Here is a 22,902-nt window from a genome sequence, read left to right as displayed (position 1 = left end):
GGAAATTGCCTCAAAATTTTATTTTGACTTGGTTACCTATTTGAGTTTTATTTTGTGTGTAAATAAAGTTTTTATCTCCTAGAAAGTAATTGCCATTATTTATCAAAAGACACTTTTGTAATTTTTGCCCACCAAGGAATTGGTCACGAGGCCTTGTATATAGACAAAACTGCAACACGTTTTGTGTTAAAATGTTTTAATTGTGTTCATATATCTGTGTCTGTGTGGTGTGAAATCCTGGTTAAACTGAATATTTTCGGTTGACTTGGAAAACATAGTTAGGAGAGGCGAAAAATGTTTCTCACACAAAACATTTTTAAGGAAGCAAACACCCTCGACCCCCAAGAAAGTAGCCAACCCCCTCCCCCAAGCCAACCACACCAAACCACCAAAGAAACCATCTCACATGCCCTCCAATGGAAAAAATATCTCCTGAGACGGGCTCACGAGACACAAGTCTCACTGAGTGAGACATGAGACCCCTGTCTCACTGACATGTGAGTCCCACTCAGTGAGACATGTGTCTCATGAGCCCATCTCATACAAAGATTTTTTTCCCCAATGACACTCCTTTGACATAGGCGATTAGACAAGTAATCTTCTGATTTTAGCCAAAGTTTCCCACCATGAACACTATTTTTAAAAAATATTCTCGTTGTTTTTCATTCCCAATTTATTGACTCACCTTCATCCCCCACAGTGAACAACCATCATCCTGCCCATCCCACTGTCACCACCACCCCACATGATCCCTCTCTCTCTCTCTCTCTCTCTCAAAATCTCAAATTTATTCTTATTTTTGTATACTTTCTCATGAAATGTGTATTGGCATAATATATGTGTGATATCCATCTCTATGTGCAAAATTTGTGATATCCAAGTGGATGCTTGAGTTGTAATTGATACTTGCTTGAGAATTCTAAAATATGAATGCTTGTCTAGAAGGGGCGATGATGTAGAAAAACTTATGATTTTTTGTACAAGACAAATGTCAAAAATTATTTTTGGTAACATTCTTAGAAACAAAATTAAATGTCGAAAAATAAACAATATCCCAGTTGAAACATTTTTTAATGGTAGACATGTAATGTCAAACAAACAGAACCTGAACGTTGAAAATTTGCCCAAACCATCAAACACCTACTACAGAATCACATCGCTGAACCAACTTTCTATACTAAAATGTTTAATGTAATTCGTTAGCACTAGCTAGATTTTAGAAGCCTTTTATGGTTCATTTCTCCACACAAAGATGAGACTTTCTTGGGATGTGTTTTAGAACTTTTCAAAATAATAACGGAATTGACATTTTTGGACCTCCAAACATGAGCTTATGTTAGTCAATAGTGGCCTAATAATCTGAGACAAATTAGATTTGATGCCACAAACTCTCAATTTCCCAAAAAGTGCCAATGCACTTTCCTACTATGAAGCTCAGCTACCCCATATAATAATAAGATACGTATACGACACAATATATTATGGACATAGGGATTGGTCAAAAATGTTTGAAAAAACTATATTCCCTCCACCCAAGCTATGTCTCAAGTTTGAGTCTATTCAACCTCTCCTAAAATTGGAAGTAAGACTCTCTACCAATCAACTCTCTTAAACACCACATATGCAAAAGCCTTGTGTAGCGGGTAAATATTTTAAATGATTGCAATTAAATTCAATTTAATATAACAAGAAACAAAGTAAATAGGAATGAAATGAGTTGACATGAAGACACAACATATATAGGAAGAACCTACTTGTAGGAATGAAATATATCAAGAGAAACAAACCGCAACATCATGCATAAGACAAATGTCTGATTGTTCTTGAAGGGAATACCTTTCTCATGTGCCTCATCAGCTAATTTTGTATCAAAGTATATTCTTGCTGCTCTAGTTCCCTCTTTGACTTTTCAGCATCATTTAGCTTCTTCAATGTGTCTGGGTTGTGATGCTCTAAGAGAGCTTTCTGGAAAGCCTCAATAGCTAATTCATAGTCCTTTGAGAGTTTTGCCATTTTTACTAGGACAATACCCTTCCTAGTCAAAGCTATTTCTATCATCTTAGAGTCTGATTTAAGCTGTCTTCCCCTTTCAACAGCCTTGTCACAATCTTTAATACATTCCTCATACTGAAAAAATACAATATTATTAGAACTTTGATCAAAGTGTGGTTGAAAATATATAAATGCAAATACTGGACAGTTCAATATAGTCAGTATTGGTGCAGGACAAAAGCTTGAATGAGCTCATATACCAATTTTTATCTAGTATCTTTAGGAATTCAACAAATTAGGGTTCTTGATGAGATCTTGAAGGGTTCCTTTTTTCGATAAGTAATAATATTTTATTAAAAGAAGAGGTTATTTCGTATTCATGATGATGAGCACAACTTAACCTAAAAGAATTTATAAAAAAAAAGACTTTAGCAAAGTGAATAAACGAGTATCTAATAAGGAAATTCTACAAGGAAAATCCACACGCGAGCCCAATCAAAGTCCAACTGAGATGTTGATCTTTCTATATTGTCAAAAAAAAAACCATTTCGTTCTTGCCACTATAACCATTATAGACATAGTTTCAAATATCTCATAATCATAAGCACTTCCCTATTGAATTCCTCCTCCTAAGCAAAAGATCATCTACTCTCCTTCGTACACTCCACAAAGTGTACGCCAATCCACAACGGATGAAAAAAAGTTCCATTGTCTCTCCATTATACCGACACATGGAACACCAACCAACTAATGAGAAACCTTGCTTAATAAAATTATCACCAGTAAGAATCTTCCCCCAAAATACTATTGTCCAAAAAAAGAACGACACATTTTGATGTAGAATAGACCACCATGGCCTTTCTAGACTGTCACGCACGCTTAAAATCATCACGCAAGGCGAAAAAGTACTAGTAGAAATCATGGGCCTCGAAGTCGAAATCACATGAAATTTGGGAGGCTTAAGCGAAACGACCTTTTGAGCAATAATCATTGCTTTGCCATGTGATACCCCCTAAAATTGGCGAATTCCTCCATTTAGGCCCTAAAAACTGCAATTTTTCTGTTTATAGTAATTTTTGTTTTCTTAATAACTTTTTACTCAAAAGTCAAAATAAGATCCTGCCTATTTTGAGATGACCCTTAAAGCCAATAGTTAGTAATTTTGCATTTAACTCAATTTTGCCATTTTTTGTAAATTTTAGTATTTTGTCTCCTAATCATGTAATTAGTACGAATTAGGGTTTCAATAGTTTCCTAATCGTCTTAGGGTTTTACTTTATTAGTATTTATATATTTTGTAGCCATCAAAGGCAAATCAGATTATCTATATATATATATATATATATAAAACCAAAACCACTGAAGCTCTCACAATTTTCCACGTCAGCACAATATTTAAATAAAATTATCATTTTATTTAGATAAAATTATTATTTTTAGTTCAAAACTTAACTAGAAGTCAAACTCTATCTCTCTAATAAGTCCAACTTAAACTCAAACTCAAACTCATCATTATTATTTTTTTTAAATAAAATTATTTTTGTTTAATCAAAACTTAACAAGGAGTTAAACTCTATCTCTCTAACAAAATTCAACTTAAACTCAAACTCAAACGTTGATAATTTATATAAAAACAAATATTATGATAGGACTGGAAAAAAAGAAAAGAAAAAAAGAGACTAACGTTGAAAAAAAAGAAACTCACTTTGATAATCGTGGGTTTGGTTTTTGGTTTGAAATTTCTACTAATTATTTTTTTATGTTATACATGGCAAATAAAGCATTTCTATTTTTTTGGAGAAAAATCAAAGATGCAACATATATCTTCCAGTCTAGGGAACAATAAATTTTTATTTGGTATGTTATATATAAATTTGTTGAATTTGGTGTAGTTCTGAAGTAGAATTTGGAGATACTATAAATTTTGAGGTTTTAAACCTTGGAGTTTTTTATTTTGCGTATCAGTAGGTTGATCTTAATTCTTCACCTTAAATGCTTTTTATTTAGGTTGATGTAATTTTTTTTTTCTTATTAAAAGCTATATCTTTAGTCGATTAATTATTTGTTTGGATTAATTTCAATTAATTATTTATTTTTTTAGAATGTCTATTTACTCATTGTTTGACTTTTTTTCAAAGTCAATAGTTATTTCGTGCATCGCACGGGTTAGCAACTAGTTATTAATAAAATATAAATTTTTTGTCAAATTCTTTCTTTGATGGATTTTAGTTTATCACCTTGTGGATTCAAGAACTCCTCGTGGATTTGAGGATTATTATCTAGAAAATAACAGTTTAGTTTCCGTCCATCAAAAAGAGTATCGTGTGTGCTTTCTTCAGGTTTCCGTGACATCACATTCCTTAGGGCATTAACACACCAAATGCTCACCAAAGGAAAAAGTTAGCCTTATTTGGTATACATCTGGCTGTGAGATATGGTCAATATCATGCTCTACTGTACTTAGTGCTTGTCTCCAATGGTACAAATCTCATGCACCGTCAAGATCGAAATGGTAACACCATTTTACATGCTGCAGTTTCTGGCGGGCACCATCAGGTGAGAGAAATGGATGTTAATTTCAATTATGTTTTTTTTTTTTTTTTTTGAAACCATAAGCATGAGACATAAAATGAGACTATAATCACAACATGAGGATGGCATAAAGCACAAGCATGAAATATAAAATGAATTTGGTGTAATTCTCATGGCTGACTTATATGGCTCATCATATGCATCTTATAATCCAAATTGTTTTGACTAGTTTTCTGAAATGCTTGGAAAATTTGGAAAATTGTAGGTATTAATAATTATGATGCCACAAATTTTGGCTAAATTAGTGCTATTCATGAATAAACTTACTAGCTCATTCATTTATATATATATATATATATATATATATATATATATATATATATATATATATATATATATATATTTTTTTTTTTTTTTTTTAAACAGGGAGAGTAAACTATTCTGATAATATACTTGTTTTGGATCTTAAACTCAAAATAGGGAGAGATACATGAATCGACTCTATAAAGGATTGAACAAGGTTACTATAAGCTTGATAATATACTTGTTTTGGATCTTAAGTTCAAAAACATGATATTGAGCTCAAACTTGGCTTGACTAATGAATCAAGTCAAGCCAAGCCAAGCCAAGCTGAACTCAATCTTTTATACTTTATAATGAGCTCAAGCTTGAATATTATTTTTAGGCTCGTATCAAGTTCAAGTCAAGCTTGAACATTTTACTTTTGCTGTTGAGCCGAGTTTGAACATTCACCACTTGACAAAGCTCGGCTCGTTTACAGCCCCAGCTATACAAACAAAAAAAACTTTCGGAGGAGCCTTGGCCCTCCGTATTTATATCTCAACCAATCTTTAATTTTTGAGCTTGTATACGCTAAGGAAGGAGCAACAGAGTGTAAATTACACACACATTTCATATTTTATTGAGACATTCATCAACCTAGTCGGGTAGCTACATAAACTAAAACATAATTACAAGTAAAACAATACCAATGAGCATATAAACTTCAATTGTAATAAAACATGAAAACAATCATAATCAAGAGTAAATCAGTCTTGTCAAGAAAAGTTTGTAACCAGATTTGTCATACCTGTCCCATTGCCAGATAAGCAACAGCCCGATTCATAAGACACGAAATGTGCCCATCGTCCAACTCCGCCACCTTAGTATAATGAGCAATTGCAGTATCAAAATCATTCTTAGTGTACGCTGCATTGCCCAATTCCTGTTCCTTACATGCCTGCGACTCACTATCTATCCCCTCCTCCACTGTCAACTCCATCAGGTCTGTTTCCTTCGCCGGCTCAGCCTCCATGCCTCCCTTTCTCTCCGACCGTAACGGCAAAGACAAAGACTCAGGCATCTCTGTGTTTACAGTAACAAAGCTTCAAGCTTTAGCAATGGAGGTCATAACAGAGGGAGAGAATTAAGATTTGTGAAAAATGCTTCATTGAATAATGATTACAACAAACTCTGTGTTTATATACACTAAACAGAGAGCGGGAAATGTAACTAACTCATCTCACTAACTAACAATTAACACACAACAATGACTAAATGACACCTGTCACTAACAACAACTAATTGAATAAAGACTAAACTACACGTAGTTTTACAAGTTCTCAAAGTATGTTCAACAAATTGTAATAGACACTGTAATATAATAGTTATTCTTATATTTTATCTATTTAATAGTTTTATTATGTTTTTATTACATTGAATAGTTATTTTTTAAAATGAAGAATAATTATTCATTTCTAAAAATGTTGTAATAGTTATTCTTTAGTAGATAACATAATTTCTAACATTAATATATTTTCAAATAAACAAACTTTCACCACTGTGCACTATTGGTACGATGATCACTCTACCAAGTATAAATACTTGTAATAAAGAATATCATTCACGTTGTAATCCCTATTTAGTGTATTAAACATGCCCTTACAACCCAGATTGTATAAAAATCTTGCTTTAGCTAGTTTATCAAACAAATAAAATACACAACTGAGAACCATAAAATGCTCTTTTCTTATTTATATGTTAATTATTTAGAATAAACTAGTTTATAACCTCACACATATATATATATATATATATATATACATATATATATATATATATATATATATATATATATATATAAATAGATACATTTACAAATAAGTATAATTAAATGTATATTAAAATCTTTCCAAGTTTGTCTATAATATAATATACTATATCATCTTTGTAATTTTGAAAATATTAACTAGCTACTTATAAAAAAAAGATATAAGCTTATTTGAAACGAATTAAAAATAAAATAAAATTTCATTTACATTTTTATCTATGAAATTCTCAATTTTAGTTTCTTCAACCACTATTTGTATAATAAAAATAATAGTGCAAGAAAAAATATTGATAGCAAATGTTATTAATTTCCTATTGTGCTGGAGTTTAGTTCATGTTAATTTAAATTTTGTCTAGATGGAAACAAAACCTAAGTTGAAGCTTAAGTCTAACATAAATATAAATTCTATTTTTGTTTTTTTTTTTAAAATTCCCCCATTCTCATTGCCAACAATTATATCAATAGCTTGTCAAAGTCAAACCAAATCTTTCTTTATCTTTTTTTTTTTTTTTACTCTTTGGATTTTGCACTAATAATTAATAACTTACTTTGTACAAAAATTTAAATATTATATGGCACTTGTGCCACAGAATAATTGAAAATCTAATTGAATTTTCTCTTAACTATGATCATTCAAATTAGGTTTGTGCAACAACCTGCTTAATTTGCCTAAAATGGCCAACCTATTTCGCTCCTCATGGATATGATACTTATTTCTAAGCGGTCGGGTTGGGCAAGTTCAACTCTTAAAGTGGCAGGGTAGGTTGAGTTTTTTAAAAAGACCCAACCAACTGGCCCAACCCACTTACATATATATATATATATATATATATATAGATATATATTTATCTATTTATCCCTTGTTAGTTTTTATCTCATATCAAATTTATTTTTTATTTATTAACTCCATGATTTACACATATTAATATGGAAAATGCGATACTTTCCCAACATATTCGTAAGCATACATGGTGACATTGATATACTTAATATCTTTTCTTTTTCTTTTTTGAGAAAAAGTTAGAAAATACTCACACTATTAGAGTTATGTACTTTGATCTATGTAAAATGGACATTTCCTATGATTCACTTTAGTTGTATAATTTTGTCCCAAGTCCTTCATTGCTTTATAGAATTTAGAGGAAATACTTTTTAAATGTATTTGTAAATGGTAAAATAACATTGGAAGTTTAGTATACAACCCATAACTAAAATTAACCTGCCTAATCCGCCCAATCTATTGAGTTGAAATTGCCCAAATTTTCAACCCACTCGCCATTTTTGTAGATTGGAAGGTCAGTGGTGGTTTGGTTCCAACTTGTCGATTGCAGATTGATTAAGATTTTTAACCTCAACCCTACCCAATCTAACCTATGCATAGTCTTAATCCAAATCATAAAATTTCAAGAATTTTCACAAAAGTATTGTCTGTACATCATTGCTCTTAAAAATTTGAAATGGTAATGTAATTTTAGTAAACGATTTATGAAAAAAAGAAATTAAAATACTTATTTGGTCCCTAACATTTACACAGTATATCAGTTTGGTTCCTAAGGAATACCATTTTGTAACTGTTGTTGTGCATATGATTTGTAACTGAAATCTCAATTTTTCTTTCTGCTTCGACTTTCATATACTCTGATCAGTGGCGGAGCCAGGAATTTAGGTCAGGGGGGCAAGATTAAAAGATAAGATTGAAAGTAAAAAAACTAATCTAAAAAAATTTAAATATGAATATTAAGAGTACACAATATACCTGTGAATATTTAAATGTGATTCAATGACTTGAATGCTTTTAAAAACTTTGCTTGAATGCTTTTAAAAACTCAACAGAAACTCTAATAGCTTGTTTGGATGGAGGGTGAGTACAGGGACGTAGAGTAGAGAGAGAGTAAGTTAAATTAACTTATTTGGATTTTTTTTTAAGGAAGAAGAGGGAGAGATTTAGGAGGGGGGTTTGGATGAGTTTTAACCCCTCATTTTTAATTCTCCAAAATTGGAGAGATTTTGAGGGAGAGCAGAATTTAGAAGTGCTGAACTAAATGAATTATTAAATTTACTCTTATTATATTAACAAAATTACAAACTATGAAAAAACTAATTATTATTCTCTTACTTAATTTAATTTTTAAAAAATCCAAAGAACTTTCTTTTTTTGGGAGGCGTGCTTTATAATGTATTATATATACACCTTTTTTTTTTTTTTTAGAGTTCTATTAGTATTAATATTAGTATTCCAAAAAAAAAAAGTTCTATTAGTATTAGGCTGTTGTGATTCCTATTCCGTATAGGCATATAGCATTAGCAGTAGGTTTTTTTTTTTTTTGTTAATTATTACTAGGTGAGACCAATAGTTTTATATTAAAGTTTTAGAGTTCTATTAGTTAAGGCTGTTAAGTTTTGAACCATGTAGCTGTAGGTTGCTCCCAATAAATAGAAACGTTTTTTTGTCTTTTGTGTAGGGGGCAAATAAGACATTTCAGTTCAATATATTATCATTGTCAGTAAAAAAAATTGAAAGTTCAGGGGGGCACCTGCCCCCCCCCCGACCCCCCCTTCCCTCCGCCCCTGACTCTGATGGATTGTTACTTTCATTTTGATATTTATTTTTTCCTATTTGGAAACCTAAAAAATAGTTGCTGAGAGGTTGAGAAAATAGTTAATACTCTTCTTTTGTTTAATAAGTTAGAGACTAAACTAACACGTTTAAAACATTAGGGATCAAATTGAGGCACAATTTAAAGATTAGGAACCAAATAGATAATTTACTGAAAAAATTGATAAGTTACAAATGGGCCCTATGGGTTTTAAACTCACAAGCTCAACCTCTACTCATTCTAATGAGAGAAAGAGTGGATAAGTTACAAATGGATTCAATGGGTTTTAAACCCACAAGCTCAACCTCCACTCATTCTAATGAGAGAAAGAGGTGTCATTTGAATTAGAATTCAATGGTTTTATGACCATTCTATTCTATTTCTTTGTGAACTCCCAAACAAAAGCTAAGTGAACAAACTTAAACTAATTAAGTAATGACTTAATTTCTTTTGCTTGTTTGCTTATTATTTCTTAGAAAAATGGTAGGACAACCTACGAACCTAAAAATTCCATAGAGCACTTACATCAATATCAAATGTACACATTTAAGCACAAGAACTACTCCCATCTCTCAATTTATAAGAGCACTTACATCAATGCTTGTATTATAGTAACTGTGTAAATTTTACACTAACATTATTTATTTTGTATTTATTCTTTTTTTCCACATATCCTAAGGAAGAAGAAAGAGAGTGGAAGGTGATTGTTGTGTGTAAAGAATTTTTTTTTTTTTAATTGATATTTTAGTGAAATATAGTGTAAAATAGATAATTTGGTGTGAAATGTTTTGAAAAGTAAATATGTATTGTAAGTGCACAATTGCACCTGGACCCAAAGACAATCACGGGCTCAGGCCCAATGAGCCTTAAACAATAAAATTTGTAGAGTGTGAGCTTGAAACCTAGGTTAGAAGTACTGGGAGCTTGATAACAGGCTTTTATAAACAAACACAAGTAAATAATGAACAATAATGACAAATGGATCTCCTCGGACTCGAGCCGAGGACTACTTCTTTGTTATTTCTCTTTCTTCCTTTAAGATTACAATTTCTTAATTTCTTTCTTAGTTTTCTGATCCCCCTTTTCTTTGGCCTTTACCCCCCTTTTATACTTCCTTCCCTGATACTTTTTGAACAGTGACTAGAAGTTTCCACCTCACTGTTCAGGGGTCACCTCCCCATTAATGCGGCCAGAGAGGTAGGTGCAGAGCCTTTAATGCGGAGGTGGCAGCCTTTACTCTTGATATTTTCTTTAATACTGGTGCATCTAGAAGATTCAGGATGTCCCCTTTTAACCACTAGTCTTTCCAGAGTTGAGCTTTGACCTTCATAATGAAACTTTGAATTCTCTAGGGCTTGTCCGAGGAGAAGCTCTCCCTCGGCTGTATCCTCGGACCCTCGGCGTATGGGCCAACTCATAGAGTTTAATCCTGGAGCAGGTCGGCCCTCCATGTTACAACCCAAAGGCCCATATGCCCATTTGGGTCCTTTTACTCCCCACAATAGCCCCTCAAAACTCTATTTTTCATCATCCGAGGAGAAAAATAGGGTTTTGATCCAACGAACACTTCCTCCACACTTTCTGTAAATAACCACACGTGTGAAAACCGTTTCGCGTTCCGGAGAGTGACACTTGGCGGTTTTATTTTCAAAAACGCGCGTATTTATTACTGTAAGTTGTACCTTGTCCCCCACGTTCAACGGTGAGATGAGCATCCAACGGTCCTTGTTATTTCACGAAAATTTGGGCGGGGACAAATATAATTTCGAGGCCGCTTCCCACACGTGATGACGCTTCGGGAACCTGCGCCTTCATTTATTTCTCCAGAGACTAATCCCATCAAAACATCAGCAATCACCTTTTGTCTACACAAATCCGTGGAAACTTGCACAACTTCAAGTCTGTAAGTTCTTATTCCTTTTTTCTCTTAACCCTTTCTCCTCGGACCCTGTCCTCGGCTCCCCTTATAATCATTCTCCCTCGTAGAATTTAGCCGTTCGTTCCTTTCTGATGGGAAAGTTCAAGTGTCTAGTTGATACCGCCGCTGGGATGGAAGGCTTTAGAGCCAAGTATAGGATTCCCAGCGACGTAGGTTTAGAATACTGTCCGGTGGAAGCCGTGGCCGGTTCTAGGAAGGCCGGAGAGGTTATCATCCCAATGGTAGCCTTTGTAGAAGGTGGGATGACCCTCCCAATGAAGCCTGTAACCAGGGAGTACCTCCGCAACCATCGGTTGTGTCCCGATCAGTGCGCCCCAAACGTTTTTAGAGTTTTGGGTAGCGTCGACGCTCTGAACGAGCAAATGGGTCTGAACCTCACCTGACATGATGTCGTCTTTATGTACGAATGCCACAAACTCACTAGAGTCGGTTATTACATCAAATCCCGCTCCAGCGTAGTTAGGTTGATCTCCTGTTTGCCCAAGTCCAACAAAGGCATGAAGGATGACTACCTGATTGTCTCTGGGAACTGGCACGACGGCCCCCATTGCCCAGTTGAGTGGGGAGATCCAGGTGCGACATCTTAGGATTAACCTCCCCACCGCACAACTTCCTCTAACACTCACAAAAATGCGTATTCACATGTATTCATGTTTATTTAAGTTTATTATATGTTGTGTGAATCTGACCATGTTTGTCTGTTTGGATGTTTTTCTTTGCAGATAAGCAAAACGTACGCCCGCGCTTAAGCCACTGCAACGTTGCAGACTTAAATAGGGTGCTGCGCTCCGAGGTGTTTGTTAGCAGAGACCTACAGCTTAGAGCGGCCCACTTGATTTTGGGATACGATCCCGTCTCCTCGGACTTCCAGGAGATTGAGAACGCCATAATCGCGGGTGACCGAAGGCGTAGGAAAATCAACGTAGCCAGACGTCACTTCTTGGACGACCACGACATCCCTGACGCCCCTCACACCGTCTTGTACACACAGCCCATAGTGGCAGTTCCCTTCGCTGTGCACTCTCAGGCTATTGACGTCCCAGAGGAGCGAGTGTCTTCCTCGAACACATTGGACGAGGTAATAGACCAGTTTCAACTTGAGGACTCCCTACGACCTCGCGGAAACCCGTTTGTTATCCTTTCCGACGAGGAAGAAGAAGAAGCCGAGGCCTCTGGGATCGCGGATCTAGTGATAGCGCGTCCAGACGACAGTTCCATTAAAGAAGATATGGACAAGCTAAAGGATCTTATGACCGACAGAGGCGCCCGAGTGGCAAAGAAAGGGACACGGGGGTCCCAGGTTCCCCTGGCTTTACCACTACCTCATCCTCCTCCAGCTGACCCTAAGCCTCCAGCCGAAGATCCCAAGAAGAAAAGGAAAGCGGAGGTTGAAGGGGCTGGAGGTGAAAAGCAAAAGAAGATGAAACAGCCCGCGCCGGCCCAGTAGAAGAAGTTGGACAAGGGCAAAGGGCGCGCCCGCTCAGTTGAAAGCGGGGAGATCAGAGACGAGGCCGAGGTGCGCCGAGCACCAGCTACCTGGTCTCCTGACTTGAGACTGGACGGCGCTCCCATTCCCTGCCACTCCAGTATTAGGGCGGTCCAGCAAGGCCACGCTCACCACCTAGCCGAGGTGCTGGAGCGCCCTCTTCTGCTGCCTAGGGACATGGAGTCCTTGGAGAAGATGGGCCAGCCGCAGCTGTTCCTCTCGTTAAAAAGGGGCTTAGCTCTGGTAAGTTCCACCTTACATTTATATTCTATATTTATTTGTAAGTAACTTCACTGTTTTTAACCTCCTAGCATATTTGCAGTCCATCCAAGAGGTTTTCGCGGCCGAGAAGTTCGTGGAGGATTCTCGGAAGCGCGCTGGGATGGAGCAAGAGCTAAAACAGGAGACAGAAAGATCCCTAGGCCAGGCCTTAGCAGAGAACGGGAAGATCACGTCAGAGCTGGCCGACTTGAAAAGAGAAAGAGATGGTGACAAGGCCAGCTTGAAGATGATGACAACCCAAGTGGAGGGGTAGCGTAAGCTCCTTCGTCAAAAGGATGACGAGCTCGCCCAAGTCCAACAGGCACGCTCTGACTTGGAAAAGGAGCTTACGCAGGCTAAGGAGGAGGCTCGCGCCCATCAGCACACACTGGAGGCTGCGAAGACGGCCAGTTATCAGGAGGGGGTGACCAGAACGCAAGAAGAGCTGACAGAGGCTTTCGCGGCCTTGTGCCGAGAGTACTGTCAGCAGGTCTGGGGAGAGGCCATGAATGCGGTAGGGGTTCCTCAAGCTTCCGAGCTGAGGAAGCCCGAGAACATCTGGCTTCCCCTAGACATACAGGAAATTGAAGACCCTCCTGTTGCTGCCTCTCCTGCCCTTCCTCCTGTAATGGAAGAGCTCGTTCCTGCTCCTACAGAACCTGAAGGTTCCCACAAAGAGAAGGACGAGTGCGGTGGTGCCGAGAAGGAGCAGATCCAAAGTGTGGAGCCCCTCGTTCCTTCAACAGACAAAGGGAAGCAAGTTTTGTCAACCTTTGAACTGGAATTGAAGAGTACTGAGGCTGGCAGCAGCTCCCTTCAAGACCCCCCTTCCCTAGCTTAGGGCTTAGTATAGGAATTTTCTGTACTCCCCTTCTTTGTATATAATTAATGAAGAAGATTTTTATTCAATTTTTGTTCACATTGTCTTGGTTTTACTTTATTCTTTTTGTGCTTGCCATGAGAGCTTTTAATAACAAACAGTTAAAGGGGAAGCAGAATAAATAAGTACAACTCCATCATGCAATTAACTATGACTTCAAAACTGCCGCATAACTTAACTTAGACATCAAATAATACCAAAGTTAGACAACTCATATGACAGTTAAACCTTTGTAATCTGATATACTGCTTTCAGCAGGATGTAAGGTCCGAAGACCATTCCTTGCAAAAATTTTGCTTAACACTTAAGAATGAAGAACTTGAGATCCAAATTAATAAATGATGAGATAATGATTTTCATAAAAAGGGTGATAAGAATAAGAACAGTGACAAAATATTAAGAATAGTGACAAGGTTTGATCCGAGGACTATACTTAATTTAGTTTCTATTTGGTTTTTAAGAATAGTAACTTCAAGTGTTAATTTCCCCAAAGTAGGAGGTCCGAGGACCCGGCATAACTAAGGTTCTGTTTAACAAATGACAAGACATCAATTTCCACAAGGTTTGTGGTCCGAGGACTACACTTAACCAAGTTTCTGTTTGATTCTTAAGAACAGTAGCTTCAAATGTTAATTTCCCCAAAGTAGGAGGTCCGAGGACCCGGCATAACTAAGGTTCTTTTTAACAAATGACAAGACATCAATTTTCACAAGGTTTGTGGTTCGAGGACTACACTTAACCAAGTTTCTGTTTGATTCTTAAGAACAGTAGCTTCAAATGTTAATTTCTCCAAAGTAGGAGGTCCGAGGACTCGGCATAACTAAGGTTCTGTTTAACAAATGACAAGACATCACAAGGTTTGTGGTCCGAGGACTATACTTAACCAAGTTTCTGTTTGATTCTTAAGAACAGTAGCTTCAAATGTTAATTTCCCCAAAGTAGGAGGTCCGAGGACCCGGCATAACTAAGGTTCTGTTTAACAAATGACAAGACATCAATTTTCACAAGGTTTGTGGTCCGAGGACTACACTTAACCAAGTTTCTGTTTGATTCTTAAGAACAGTAGCTTCGAATGTTAATTTTCCCAAAGTAGGAGGTCCGAGGACCCGGCATAACTAAGGTTCTATTTAACAAATGACAAGACATCAATTTCCACAAGGTTTGTGGTCCGAGGACTATACTTAACCAAGTTTCTGTTTGATTCTTAAGAACAGTAGCTTCAAATGTTAATTTCCCCAAAGTAGGAGGTCCGAGGACCTGGCATAACTAAGGTTCTGTTTAACAAATGACAAGACATCAATTTCCACAAGGTTTGTGGTCCGAGGACTACACTTAACCAAGTTTCTGTTTGATTTTTAAGAACAGTAGCTTCAAATGTTAATTTCTCCAAAGTAGGAGGTCCGAGGACCCGGCATAACTAAGATTCTGTTTAACAAATGACAAGACATCAATTTCCACAAGGTTTGTGGTTCGAGGACTACACTTAACCAAGTTTCTGTTTGATTCTTAAGAACAGTAGCTTCAAATATTAATTTTCCCAAAGTAGGAGGTCCGAGGACCCAGCATAACTAAGGTTCTGTTTAACAAATGAAAAGACATCAATTTCCACAAGGTTTGTGGTCCGAGGACTACACTTAACCAAGTTTCTGTTTGATTCTTAAGAACAGTAGCTGCGGATGTCAGAGGTACTCATAACTTTGAAATATTAACTGACAAAAACCCATTTTATTAATAATAATACCTTCTAAGATTATTTACATTCCACGGATGTGGTACAATTCTTTCATCTAGGTCAGCTAGTCGATATGACCCTATGCCTGCTACTGAAACAATGCGATAGGGGCCTTCCCAGTTGGATCCTAGCTTACCCCAAGCTGGGTTCTTAGAAGTGCCTACAAATTTCCTTAGTACGAGATCACCAGGTGCAAGTGGCCTTAGCTTCACGTGGGCATCATATCCCCATTTTAGCTTTTGTTGATAATAAGCCATTTGGACCATGGCCGCCTCGCGTCGTTCCTCGAGTAAATCAAGACCTTTCTCTAGGAGTCCATTGTTATTCTCCAGGCTAAAAGAACTTGTCTTTAGGGTGGGAAAACCAGATTCCAGAGGTATCACCGCCTCGACTCCATAAGTCATAGAGAATGGCGTTTCTCCCGTGGACCTGCGCGGTGTGGTCCGATACGTCCATAGAACATGAGGGAGCTCTTCTACCCATCTGCCTTTCGCATCGTCCAACCTTTTCTTAAGCCCACTGACTATGACCTTGTTAACGGCCTCAGCTTGCCCATTTCCCTGAGGATAGGCTGGGGTGGAGTATCTGTTTATGATACCCATGTCACCACAATATTGCCTAAAGGCCTTGCTGTCAAATTGAACGCCATTGTCGGAGATAAGTGTGTGTAGTATACCGAATCTAGTGACAATATTTTTCCAGACAAACTTCTTGGAATCAATATCTCTGATATTTGCTAAGGGCTCGGCCTCAACCCATTTGGTGAAATAGTATGTTCCCACAAGAAGCCATCTTTTATTTCCTGCTGCTCTCGGAAATGGCCCCACTATGTCCAATCCCCACTGCGCAAAAGGCCAAGAACTGGAGAGAAGGTTGAGAACCCCTCCAGGCTGATGAATGTTAGGGGCGAACCTCTGGCATTGATCACATTTTCTGGCATAGTCTTGAGCCTCCCTCTGCATGTTGGGCCACCAATAACCCTGAGTTAGGGCCCTATGGGCTAAGGACCTTCCCCCAGTGTGGCTTCCACAAATCCCTTCATGCAGTTCTTTGAGAAGTGCTTCCGTTGATTCAGGGTGCACACACAATAAGTACGGTCCTGAGAAGGATCGTTTGTACAGTTTCTGATCCTCGGATAGCCAAAAACGTGGCGCCTTCCGACGCACCTTCTCTGCTTCAGACTTGTCCTCAGGAAGGATGTCGTTCTTAAGAAAATATACGACTGGGTCCATCCAACTAGGTCCAAGCCTTATTAGATGGACGCGAGCCGCCTTGGCGGGGATAAGAGTTGGCTCCAGCAAATCCTCCACAAGGATAATCTGGGGCAAATCCTGGGCCGAGGACGTTGCTAACGTAGCCAAGGAATCGGCATGAGTGTTCCCACTCCTAGAGATGTGAGCTAAGACAAAGGAGTCAAATTCTGCTTGCTGACGCTTGACTTGGGCCAAATATTCTTGCATTCTTGGGTCCCTGGCCTCCATGGTCCCCATGACCTGGCCGACCACTAACTGAGAGTCCGAGAACGCATGGACTTCCTTTCCACCCATCTTATGTAACATGTTCATGCCTACCAGAATTGCTTCGTATTCGGCTTCATTATTAGTAGCCGAGAATGATAGCCTTAGAGATTTTTCAAAGATAATTCCCTCTGGGGATATCAGAACGAGTCCCACACCAGACCCTCTCTGATTAGCGGCCCCATCCACATACATTTTCCAAGTCAAAGGCCCTGCGGCCGTGATCAGACCAACTGATTTTCCATCCATGCGTGCTTCCTTTAGAGTCTCTTCTGGCAATGGTTCAGTAAACTCCGCCACCAAGTCAGCGAGGACCTGGCCCTTCACCGAGGTGCGAGGTTTGTATTTAACGTCAAAAGCTCCTAATATGGTTCCCCACTTTGCCACCCTACCAGTGTAGTCGGCGCTGTGTAACACTGCCTTGAGAGGCAATTGGGTCAGAACCACCACAGTATGAGACTGAAAATAATGAGGGAGCTTCCGTGTGGCATGAACTATGGCCAGAAGCGCTTTCTCCAAGAGCAAGTAGCGCACCTCGGCCTCATTCAAAGACTTACTAACATAGTAGACCGGTCTTTGCATCCCACTTTCATTCCTGATAAGGACCAGGCTGACCGCGTGTACGGCCACTGCCAGATAAGCAAACAAGACCTCGTCCGCCTCGGGGCGAGACAAAATGGGTGGCCGAGAAAGATATTTTTTAAGCTGCTGGAAAGCTAACACGCAGTCCTCGGTCCATTGAAACCCTTTCCACTTATTCAACAATTGGAAGAAGGGACGGCATCGGTCAGCTGACCGAGAGATAAACCTATTCAATGCGGCAATCATCCCGGTCAATTTCTGGATTTCTTTTGGGTTGCGAGGAGGCTGCAAGTCCTAAATAGCCTCTACCTGTGCTGGGTTTACCTCTATGCCTCTATGAGTGATCATATACCCCAAAAACTTTCCAGACCCAACGCCGAAAGAGCATTTTGAGGCATTAAGGCGCAGCTTGTACTTTCTTAACACCTGAAAGGTGTCAGCCAGGTCTCTCACGTGTGAAGGTATCGTTTTGCTCTTTACCACCATATCGTCTACATACACCTCAATAGTCTTCCCCAATTGCTATTTGAACATCCTGGTCATCATTCTTTGGTAAGTAGCCCCAGCATTTTTCAAACCAAATGGCATGACCTTATAATGATAATTTCCCGTCGGAGTAATGAAGGCAGTCTTCTCTTGATCCTCCAATGCCAAGGGAATCTGGTGGTAACCTTGGAAGGCGTCCAAAAAACTCATCCGAGGATGTCCAACGGTGGCATCCACCAGGTGATCAATACGCGGCATTGGGAACGAATCTTTGGGACAGGCCTTGTTCAGATCAGTAAAGTCCACACATACCCTCCACGTTCCATTCTTCTTTTTAACAACAACTGTATGAGCCAACCACTCGGGGTAGAAAACTTCTTTGACAGCCCCAGCCCTCTTGAGTTTAAGCACCTCTTCCTTCACAACCTCGGAATGTTCTCTGGAAGAGCGCCGAAGTGGCTGCCTTCTCGGAACAATAGCTGGGTTGACATTTAAATGATGACAAATGAAGCTCGGATCGACACTTGGAGCTTCGTAAGGATCCCACGCAAAAACATCAATATTGTCCTTCAGAAATTCTAACAATTCGATCTTCTCTTGGTGTGGCAAAAGTATGCCGACTTGGAAGAACCTCTCTAGGTTATCGGCTACTGGAAACTTCTCTAACTTCTCATAATGTGTCTCCTCTCCTGTCACCATCCCAGATGAACCAGGAGTTGTTAACTGCTATAAGTCTTTGGTGATTAAAGCCGAAGACTCGGCTTCTGTCTGATGCAGTACTGCAGCCGATATGCATTGCTTGGCCACCGATTGGCTGCCGAGAACTTCCTCAACATATTCCCCCGAGGGGAATTTAACTTTAACATGCAAAGTAGAAGAGACAGCTCCCAGAGCGTGCAGCCAAGGCCTGGCGAGGATGGCGGTGTATGGAGAGTACGCATCAACCACGATGAAGTCCACTTCAACCGTTTCTGAGCCGGATTGAACGGGCAAACGAATCTGTCCTTTCGGCACAACGGACCTCCCTTTGAAGCTTATAAGTGGCGAGTCGTAAGGAGTAAGATCTTCCAGCTTCAATCTTAACCCCTTAAATAGATCAGGGTACATGATATCTGCACCGCTGCCCTGATCTATCATCACCCTCCTCACATCATAGTTCCCTATCCTAAGCGTAACTACAAGAGCATCGTCATGGGGTTGGATAGTCCCTACTTTATCCTCCTCAGAAAATCCCAAGACGGGCAAATTGAGCTTCAACCTCTTCGGCCTGCAGCCTGTCTCCTCGGCCTGGGAATGGGAAACTGCCATCACCCTAGTGGGAGCCGAACCGATCCTGCCAGGTGCAGCAAAAATAACATTAATTGTTCCTAAAGCCGGCCGAGATGAATTATTCCTCTGATTGTTTGAACCAGATTGACTGCCCTGCCCACTAGGTTGGCACAAGTGCTGCTTCAGTTTTCCTTCACTGACAAGCTACTCCAAGTGGTTCCAAAGGGTCCGACAGTTCTCAGTAGTGTAGCCCACATCCTGGTGGTACTGGCAAAAGAGGTTTTGATTCCTCTTCGCAGGGTCTCCTGCCATCTTATCAGGCCATTTGAAGAAGGGTTCCTTACGAACTTTCTCCAGCAACTGATGTACTGGTTCTCGGAACACAGTGTTCACGGCCTGAGGTGCTGCCGAGGCGGACTGCCCAACGTAATCTCTCCTCGGCCTGTTATTGTGGTACATGTCCGACCTGAAATCCCTTCTCTCCTACGGGATAACCTTCTCCTTACCCTTTCCTTGCTGTTGGTCTTCCTCCACTCTCTTATACTCGTCAATACGGTCCATGAGGCGACGTACACTGCGGACGGGCTTTTTAGTCAAAGACTTTCTCAGGTCGTGATCAGTAGGAAGGCCTACCTTAAAGGTATTAAGCGCCACCTCATCAAAGTCGCCATCTATTTCATTAAACATCTCCCAATAACGGTCGGAGTATGCTTTCAACGTCTCCCCCTCCCTCATGGTCACGAGCTCAGGCCCAATGAGCCTTAAACAATAAAATTTGTAGAGTGTGGGCTTGAAACCTAGGTTAGAAGTACTGGGAGCTTGATAACAGACTTTTATAAACAAACACAAGTAAATAACGAACAATAATGACAAATGGATCTCCTCGGACTCGAGCCGAGGACTACTTCTTTGTTATTTCTCTTTCTTCCTTTAAGATTACAATTTCTTAATTTCTTTCTTAGTTTTCTGATCCTCCTTTTCTTTGGCCTTTACCCCCCTTTTATACTTCATTCCCTGATACTTTTTGAACAGTGACTAGAAGTTTCCACCTCACTGTTCAGGGGTCACCTCCCCATTAATGCGGCCAGGGAGGTAGGTGCAGAGCCTTTAATACAGAGGTGGCAGCCTTTACTCTTAATATTTTCTTTAATATTGGTGCATCTAGAAGATTCAGGATGTCCCCTTTTAACCACTAGTCTTTCCAGAGTTGAGCTTTGACCTTCATAATGAAACTTTGAATTCTCTAAGGCTTGTCCGAGGAGAAACTCTCCCTCGGCTGTATCCTCGGACCCTCGGCGTATGGGCCAACTCATAGAGTTTAATCCTGGAGCAGGTCGGCCCTCCATGTTACAACCCAAAGGCCCATATGCCCATTTGGGTCCTTTTACTCCCCACATGTATATTAAAAAAAGTAAATTTTTTATGCTAAAATGGACATAAATTTTTGCACTAACTGATGCAAATGCTCTTAACCAACTAAGCCAAAAATTTACCCGCATCAGGTCATACGAAATTATGTAAAAATACATTATTGCTATGTGTAATTTATTTTATATTTAATTTTTATTCTTTATCCTAAGCGTGAGTTTGAATAAGAATGAAAAATTAAAATTAGTTTACTATTCAGCTTATTTTTCCTTCTATTCATGGATCACATTACACTTTTTGGTACTATTTATGGGTTTCATTGTACTATTTCAACTAACTTTTACATTTATCTACCGTACTTTCAGCAATAAATTTTTAATTTTAGCAAAATAAGTGGTATCCAAACAGACACTGAGTATCTGTTCAGCAAGATTATTTTTGCTAATTTATTTTACTATTCAGCTTATTTTTGGTACTGTTCATGAATCCCCAATGCACTTTTTGGTACTATTAATTTATTCTACTATACTATTTTAGTTAACTTTTATTTTTATCTACAGTACTTTTAGCAAAAAAAATTTAATTTATGTAAAATAGATACTGTGAATTTTTTATATGCAACAATTAAAAAAGAAAAAAAGAAGAAGATATTTTTATGAAATGCGTGTAAACAAGATAATGTGAATTTTGTTTTGAAAGAGATGGTTCTATAAAATAAAGAACGAGCAAAATGCGAAAATATTTATAAGGCGCGAATAACCAATACCTGGAAACAAGCTTCTCCTTGGTTGCTGTTCCGCAAGGTCGGCGCCGTTTTTTATGAGTTCCTCGGAGATCTCAGTTTTGGCATTCAAAACAGCATAGAAAAGGTTGAAGAGGTCCATGCAAGAAGCAGACGGGGAGATCAAAGGAGCTGAGAACAAACCAGAAGTACTGGCCATAAACACGTTGTGCCAAAGTGGGCTCAGCTCATGCTTCACCAAATAACTCTGCGGCTCTATCACCGGCGAGAAAACGCCATCTGAGATCGGCAGCAAAGTCGACGGCGATGGCGATAATACCCCAGGATGAGTACTTGCGTTACTTAATATTTCTACTACTTCTTCCAACATAGCCGTAGTTGTGTTAGTACTGTCGGCTTTGTCTCTGTCTCTTTTTCATGGGCTGGCCTTTACTATAGAGGCCACCCTCGCAGCCGGCGAGAAAAACACATCTAGGATTGGAGGCAAAGTCGACGGCTCCGGCGATCCCGGATGAGTACTTGCCTGACGTAATATTTCTACGACTCCTACGCTTTCTTCTTTCAACATAGCAGTGGTTGTGTTAGTACTGTTGGCTCTGTCTCTACCTATTTTTGATGGGTTGGTCTTTACCGTAGAGGCCAGTCTCGCCCCAGGTACGAAATCGCCGTCGCCGGAATATGATGCTGATGAATAGCCTGTGACGCTTTGGACCATGGACTTGAAGTTACTGGCTGAGGCTTGGAAAATACTTACTGGCGCCCGACGTCGGGAACACTTTTTGATCTTGTGGGAGTCTTTGCTCACTCGGAGAGGAGGAGGCATAGGACCTTGGATTTGGCGAATAACTGTCGGTGGTGATGATTCTAATTCCAGTGGATTTGGATTCATTTTTTGTGCCATTGTGTGTTTATTTAATTTGTTAGGAAAATTGGATGTTTATGGAGATGGGCGAGGAATGACAGGGTGAGGTGGTTTTGGAGATGGGAGATCAAGAAAGAGGGCTTTGATTTCTGAATTGGGTAATGGGCAATGATTATTATTGGAAGAGATGGGCAATGGGCACTGATTATTGTATATTGAATCATTGATCGTGGTCAAGGCTGTTGACTTCAAAAAATAACAAAAATAAATTGACAAAAAAATGTCAAAAATTCCGGCATATGGCAAGTTGGCTGTTGGCATCTATGATGGTTTGTTTTGATTTTTTTTAGAGCAGTGCAAACTTTTTGTCTATTTTGAACAAAAAAATTACTTTTTTATTTTATATATTTATTTTTATAAAATACTCACATCATTCTATTTATTCTACATATCTATTCAATAAAATATTTATTTTTTTACACCCATTAATATGGGTGTTTTTTTACTCAAAATGTATAAAATGGACTATCTTTACATTTAGCAAGAT

General features: G+C 38.8%; 2 protein-coding genes across 2 annotated transcripts; both read right to left on the bottom strand.

Moving 5' to 3' along the window:
- Positions 1-1,837: 1,837 nt before the first annotated feature.
- LOC142620987 (hsp70-Hsp90 organizing protein 3-like) lies at positions 1,838-22,561 on the bottom strand. Its single transcript, XM_075794306.1, has 3 exons — positions 21,518-22,561; positions 5,615-5,889; positions 1,838-2,127 (listed from the first exon to the last, which is right to left on the bottom strand). The coding sequence occupies exons 1-3, from the start codon at positions 21,861-21,863 to the stop codon at positions 1,858-1,860; spliced, it is 891 nt and encodes a 296-aa protein (XP_075650421.1). The 5' UTR covers positions 21,864-22,561; the 3' UTR covers positions 1,838-1,857.
- LOC142620460 (protein MKS1-like) lies at positions 21,909-22,394 on the bottom strand. Its single transcript, XM_075793824.1, has one exon. It carries the CDS (start codon positions 22,392-22,394, stop codon positions 21,909-21,911), a length of 486 nt encoding a protein of 161 aa, XP_075649939.1.
- Positions 22,562-22,902: the final 341 nt, after the last annotated feature.

Source organism: Castanea sativa, chromosome 12, assembly GCF_040712315.1.
Source record: "Castanea sativa cultivar Marrone di Chiusa Pesio chromosome 12, ASM4071231v1".
Classification (NCBI taxonomy): Eukaryota; Viridiplantae; Streptophyta; class Magnoliopsida; order Fagales; family Fagaceae; genus Castanea; species Castanea sativa.
This window is presented reverse-complemented; position numbering and strand designations above follow the sequence as displayed.